This window comes from Copadichromis virginalis, linkage group LG5, assembly GCF_057382275.1.
Source record: "Copadichromis virginalis isolate Kocher_CV1m ecotype Utaka linkage group LG5, C_Virginalis_male_GT1.1, whole genome shotgun sequence".
Classification (NCBI taxonomy): domain Eukaryota; kingdom Metazoa; phylum Chordata; class Actinopteri; order Cichliformes; family Cichlidae; genus Copadichromis; species Copadichromis virginalis.
In genome coordinates, this window is record NC_140622.1 from 17,355,401 (window position 1) to 17,362,745 (window position 7,345).

Genomic DNA, 7,345 nt, shown 5'->3' on the forward strand with positions numbered 1-7,345 from the left:
ATTCTGGAACATCAGAAATCTGGGATAAGTTTAGGAAAAAGTATAGATATTTTGCATTAGCATCTTGTTTCATTAGCTTTTCTGACTGAGCTCTTGCTTCTTTCTCCCCCTTTTATGTTTTCTCTGAAAGTCTGTTCTTACCCAAAGGTCATTTAGCTAGTTAAAGGTTGATATAGACCTTTTCTGCTGCTGCAGTCTGCTGCATGTAAAAGAGCGTGTAACTAGTACAATGTCATTATGTCACTGTAATAGGCACAAGAGGTTAGTGGTAATGGTGACAAGCTATGTGAGCTAGAAAAAATTGAGTCGTTTCATTTCTATTTCTCTGCAGGGTGCCAAGCTTCCTATGTCAATCATCATAGTCGGAGTGGGTCAGGCTGAGTTTGACGGTACGTTAGCTTTAAATTTTTACCTTTAGAATGATTGTAATTGTAAAGACCTGGTTTATTAAGGAGGTAAAGCGTTTATGTGCGTGTCAAAATAAACGTGTGATGAAAATTATTATTATTATTAAATTACATCATGCATTATCTTCTGGAGTAATGAAAGAACTGATATAGCTGTGAGACAGCCTCTATCAGCCAATCAAATCAGCCAACCAGTGTATCAGTCATTCTCCACGAATAATTGACAATTTAATTCAACTCGCAGTCTGTTATAATAAGAGCTGGTTCTAACCTCACTGGCACTAATTCTGAGAAATACCAGAGAGAAAATTACTGTACAAACTCATTTGTCTCAGTAGAGAAAGGAATGAGGAGGTGGATGCAGGCATAATTGTAGAAGAAATGGCTGGGGTTAATTGCTGGGTTTGCAGTATTTAGTGCTGATGATTCTAAATTGCACAGTCTATATTAAAGGACTTATTAGTTGATTAGACATGCAAAAAAGAACAATTATAGCTTTTACTAGTGCTAAAAGATCATATTTAAATTTGGATTTTTATCATCTGTGATAAATAAACCTTTTAGTGTCAGAACCTTTTGTCACAAAGGCAGCTGCCTCTAACCAGTTTTCACACTATGTGTGTGTGTTTGTGTGAACTTGTGTCTTCCAGCTATGGTGGAGCTGGATGGTGATGACATCAGGATCTCATCCCGGGGGAAACTGGCAGAGCGAGACATAGTTCAGGTGACTGGCCTTTACAGCATGAAACAAACTTTGGCTGTATTCATTGCACGAGTCTGAGAATCACGTTGGGGTCAAAGGTCATGGAATTTACACAGAATATCTTTTGTCAGTGAAGAGAGAGACAGAAAACAACGGTGAATTATATCCCCCCCACGAATCATTACAAGCAATAACAAAGGGTAAAAAAAAGTCTTTAAGAGTAATTTATCAGACTATAGAGGGAAAAGATGTCTTTTTGCTCGAGCACATTCATTCTCCTAAGGGAAACCATATCAGAGGATTAGTGACGGATGAGCATCCTAAAGCTTTCAGGATCCTGCAAATGTTGACTAACATAGGGGCTTAAACATGAGCCTCAGAGATTTCTCCGTGCGGTGTCCTACCCTGCTCTCCAAACCTGCTTGTGTACAGTGTCAAAAAGTATTAGGAGCTTTCCATGGATCACAACAGTTGTCCAATAAGCCCGGATGATATTATATCAGCTAGGCAAAACCATGTGCTCTTTAATAGTTTCCCACATCACACCACTCTGTATCGACAAACTTTAAATATTAAATCACTGTCATTTCAAATCATTTTTACGTCTGTTGTTTTTCCTCAGTTTGTTCCTTTCAGAGATTATATGGACCGGACAGGTAACCACGTACTAAGCATGGCACGACTTGCTAAAGATGTGCTAGCAGAGATCCCTGACCAGTTCATCTCTTACATGAAGAGCCGGGGAATCAAACCCAACCCGGCGCCACCTCCTTACACACCGCCGGGACACACACATCACCACACTCAGATCTGATGCCCTCCTCTTTGGCTTTTCACTGAGGACTGACAATAATCAGCAGCTTCTCAGAGTCCAGTGGAAACTCTCTGCCTCCTGTTTTTTTTTTTTTTTTTTTGTGCAAAAGGAGAAGGGGCACCACGAAACGGGTGTTGAATTTTGTGCTGTACACTCCAACGACTCTTGGAGTAGTACTTTCTGTTTTCCTGTGATATATTCCTCTGTTTGGTTTCTCTTGAAGAGAAACTACAAACCTTTCAGGACTCGTGGGTAAAAGCCTTTTAGGCTGTGACTGTTTCATGTCCAATATGACAGCAGGTTGGTTAAAAACGATCATGTTGTGGTTAAAACTTGTGCCTGTTTGTGGTTGTTTCTCTAAGTGTATCAGGACATGTGAACTTTAACCTGAACCTTGCTCGTCAGTCACTGGTGTGGCCTAATACAGTGAAATTTTTTAGGCACCTTTTTCCCTTCTGGAATAAGTTTTTATATTTGGGAATATTTCTGTATCTGCTGATGCAACCGTTATGAAGAAAGAAAAGCCGTAAGAGTGTCGTTTACAATTTATTACCCTGAAGATTAATCAGGCTTGTCATACCATGACACTTCACCACCTGTCCTTCAGAGATTTAGCGAGTAAATGTTTATAAGAGCATGTCATATAAGAGTTTAAGGCACATAATCCAGTATTTATTCTCAAATGTTATTCAGAGTGGCATGGACCTTTGATAGATTGTTTTAACACCATAAAAATCTACCCATTTTGAAGTGGTCAACAGTTACTTTAAGTGAGTTGGATTGAAAAGCACAACCTGACTACACACAAGTGTAAGAATTATGAAGATAAAAGGTTAACCCCACTTAATCATTCTGCTGCTATTCATTGTGTTTGAAGAAACTACAACTGAGATACTTTTGCACCACAATCAAAGGTGCATGTAACTTTCTACACACAAGTTTTAATACAGAGGCTTGTTCACCACAGGATGTGTTGCACATGAAGAGCATTAACTACAGCCCCATTTCCAAAAAAATTGGGAAGCTGCATAAACTGCTAATAAAAACAGATTGTTGTGATTTCTAAATCATTTACAGTAATCCCTAGATTTACTTGAAAGTGCTACAAACAGATAACATGTCTGTTGAAAGAGACAAATCATTTTTTGGGGGGAAAAATATTTCTTCTTTTTGAATTTCATGCCAGCAACAGTCTTCAAAAACTTTGTGTCAGCGCCAAGAAAAAAATGGGTAAGTTGTGTTGAGGCTGAGTCTTTCAGTGCGACTGCTCTTCTTCATTCTGTGTCGGCAAAGAGTTTCACAATTGAAGAAGGTCTCTCCCGGTAAATAAAAAAATATTGGGATTTCATTATCTTCCATATATAATATTGTAATGTCTGGAGAAATCTCTGTAACACAAGAACAAGGCTGACACCCAATGTTGTATGACAACCATGAAGTTCAACTGCCTCAAACGCCCTTTATTTAAAAACAGACACAATTCTGCAGAAAGAATTACAGACTGAGATCAGCAAAACTGTAAAACCCAGGAAAGATGATGTAATGCTTTGGATTAGATGTATGGTAATCCCTTTGTTTTAATATTTCCTGAGCAATCTTCAAACATTGCATCTTTCTCCTGCCTTAACAGATGCTGCATGAGCTCATAGCTAATTTGCATGCGGTTACAGAATGTAAGTACCAAGGCCATTTCTCAGTTGTTACTGCTTATCCCATATTTAAAACCTAACAAAATGTGCTTTCAATAAAAAAAGAAATGAAAGTTCAAAGAAATGCAGCTGTTAAACTGTCAGAGCGCGGTGAAGCAGAACACGTGACTCTGAATGTTTAAATTGCAATTTTGTACATGTTTGTCCATATAGCAGAATAGTCACACCCCTAAACATGCCCCTTTTTCTTTTTTCTTTTATATATTGCTGGCATTGAATCCAAATTACCCCCCCCCCCAAAAAAAACAAACAAAAACAAAACAAAAACAAAAACAAACCCAAAACAAACAAACAATCACATTATTTGATATATTGTCGTTTTTTAATGGCATTAATTGCTGCATTCTGTTTTGATTTACATTTTGCACAATACCAAGTGGTTTTGGAAAAGGATGGTGATTTACTGTAATAGCTTTTAACCATTGAATCCTATAGACTTTTCTTTTTACTTATTTTGAAGTGCACCATAAATATAAAATATATAAGATCGTACATTTTAAAAAAAAGTAAGTTGGAGACAAAAACGATGATCACACATTTTAACAGTATATATATGTATAAATACTATCCAGTGTTAGGTTTCCAACCTGACCTGATCTGAGTTTTAATATCTCCCGCATATTAACTGTCAAGCAATTGCTTTGATTTGCCTTATTTTTAAATAAAACAAATAATGTTATCAGCACACATGTTGATAGCAAAGGGCATTGTTTTAAATATAATCACATATTTCTGATATTTTACACTGACAACCGAGTAGTTACATAAATATGTTCCCTAACTCATTTTCCGTCCCAGTAGCCGGTTATTTTAGGCTTGATGCTATTCTTAACACGCCACCTCTGCAGCCCAGACACTTTCACTGACAGTGAAAACCTGTAAGCCCCTGGTGATCACGCATCAGCAGCCACAAAAGCTCCATCCTCATAAACTCCTCCCGAGAGATTTTCATGTAATATAGAGCCGTCCTCCCTGCGCCTTATAACAAGTATCTTCTGGCAGATAGTTCAAAAGCAGTTTCCAAAGCTTCACGATGTATTACATTTAGTGGGCAAGAAATCCTTTAATCTGTGCAAAACACTTTCAAGTTTTTGTTTTAATTTGGCTTTCTGTACAATCTTAAAACCTCTCGCATATCCAGTTTTACAGAGATTATAAGATTCCTCTTTCCACAACAATGCAACAATGATCCATAAAGTCTTTTGATTGTAGCTGTAAAATAATGAAGTAAAAGGTTTTTGTAATGGAAGAAATTGAAATGATATGATCCACGAAACTGAATGAAATTCTTTTGATCGTTATACATGCACAATACATATAATACGGGATTACAGTCGTAAGAAGACACAAAGTATTTATGCTTTAGTCAATTACAGTATTTCAGTGTTATGCTTTGTTTAGTATTCATTAGCAACACCACCTGCCTTTCTACTTTAAGCTTTGTTTACTTAAGGAACAGGAAGCATCGCTACATTTATACAAATCACTGAGGAGGGCTATATTTGAAAGCAGCCTATACATGCTGCATAAAAATGAATTTGAAAGGGAGGCGTCTGCGTCCACTTTTAGTTCATTCCATCTTTCATAATGTCATTGTTGCATAGTTTGAAACGGGATCCAATTTTGGTCAAAATTGAAATATGTTATGCTGCAGTCACGCTAAGGAAAACAGTGATTGGAGACTAAAGCACAACCAAATCTTGCAGTCTTGTTGCCTTTGAAACGGCTGCTTTAAAGACGGGGATTGGGTCTGCGACCAGGCGACTTCAAAGCCACTTTGGTGATAAAATGACTATAAGATAGAGTCAGTCTGCTATCAGTTTGTGACTGAATGGGGTCAAGCTGGGAAGTACATCTATTTATGGTCATATGGCAAAAACTGGAAATATGCTGCCATCTGCATTCACAGAAATTCACATTGAATAGAAATTTGAATTCGTTAGTTAACTTCAGAGTCTAGCCAGAACTTTATAGATTTAAAACAGAGATTTAGACCTTTCTCCATGAATGGTGACGTAGTTGCTGCAGCACAATGATTTAACTGCAGAGTGACACCGGCGCTTTGAACCAGTACAACCAGAATACAACCAGCTGAGTCAAGGACCTTACTGCAAACAGACAGGTCACTGACGAGGTGCATCAATATTTTGCAGACAGGTTGCCTCCCACCAGGCAACCTGTGCAACCACCTTGCAGTTGAAAGAGGTCTACAGGAGCCTTAAACCTTAAATTCCTAGTCACAAGGAGGTTGCTTTCCTGTTTTTACTCTGTGACTGAGACAATAATAACTTAACGACAGATTTCTAGATGACTTGCTTGTGTTTATTTGATTTCTCTCAGTAGTAATAAACGGCTTCTGAATGCTAGCTGTATCATCTTTTTCTATGTTTGTCTCTCTGACTGTAGTCATTATTCATCTCTTAGTATAATTATTTTGCATTCACATTGCTCGGTTTCCTAGTTTAACCTTCATGTGCCCTTCCTTGGTGTAGAGTAAAAAAAGAATAAAGGAAAAACAAGCCTAAAATGAGCAGCCTACAGCAGACAGTAAAACAATGCGTTTTCCTTTTTTAAACGGATAAAGCCAGACAGAAGCATAATTCATCTGAGCTAAAAAGGTGTCCCTTCAGGTGTCTAATGTAGCAAACAAAGAAGGCCTTAAATAATGTGAAAGGCAGTCTCTCTGTCTCATTTAGTTCTGTACAGAGAAGCAGCTCAGGTGGAGAAGTAAGTGGAGGAGAGAAATTTGATAAATGGGGGTCAAAATGGAAACAGCAATCTGGTTGTTCGTGCGACGTAAAAGAAGAAAGCGTCTGTTTTGTCTGAATTTTGAAGTGTATTATAACAGCTTGTTCACATCTAACACTTTATGTTTGAGAGGAGTTCCTACTGTATATGGTTAATATATTTTTGGCAATATTATTGTATTGAAGATATCTATTGATTTATTTTTGAAGTTTTTATGACAAGCCATCACTCCCCTCTTCTATGTCATTATGGTGACTTCATCTTTTACCCAAAGCCTGATTTATTAGTAGGATTATCCACTGCATGTTTGCTTGAGGTACTGTAAGAGTGTTTCACTCATGTTGCCATGATCTGTATAAAAATTGGACCCAGCCCAACCAGATTACATACATTACTGTGCCAAACATGGCAGTTACAGTGGACTGTTTGCTATTCCTTCTTTATCATGCCTGGTTGTTCAAACATTTCCTGTCTCACCAGTGGTTGAAAAAAACTGTAGCTAATTTGCATGTTACAGTTAACACTTTATTTATTTATTTTTTTGTCTAATTTAACAAGCTATATTTGTTGTTTATATCTCTTGTATTTTCCGATTAGCATGATTCCCTATTTTTATGTTAAAAGGGTTTTTATCGTACATGATTATTGTCATATGGTGGGTTGTGAAATGCTTTGTATTGGATTGCCTTAAATGAAAATTAATTAAAAAAATTGCTACTTTTACAAATTTTCTTTAAGTGTCATTCTTTGATTTTTTTTTTTTTTTTATAAAGAAAGAAATATCCTGAAACAATGTAGCGGGTTTGCTCACAGGTTTCATAATACAATTTATGATCAGTGTATTTATATGACCACATGAAGGATGGGTCACACAGTTAACGGTTTCTGGAGTCACTTGGACTAAAGGTACAAAAAGTCTTTTTTTGAAGTTATTTAACAACAAAAAAAGAATGTCGTACTTAAA

General features: G+C 37.0%; 1 protein-coding gene across 1 annotated transcript in view; it reads left to right on the top strand.

Annotated features, from left to right (window-relative positions):
• cpne5b (copine Vb) overlaps window positions 1–7,103 on the top strand; it is a 150,957-nt gene extending 143,854 nt beyond the window's left edge. The window contains exons 19-21 of the mRNA XM_085456282.1: window positions 332–389; window positions 1,058–1,131; window positions 1,733–7,103. Coding sequence (XP_085312408.1) covers window positions 332–389; window positions 1,058–1,131; window positions 1,733–1,924 — 324 coding nt within the window. The 3' untranslated portion in view covers window positions 1,925–7,103. The remainder of the gene's footprint in view (window positions 1–331; window positions 390–1,057; window positions 1,132–1,732) is intronic.
• The last annotated feature ends 242 nt before the right edge of the window (window positions 7,104–7,345 follow it).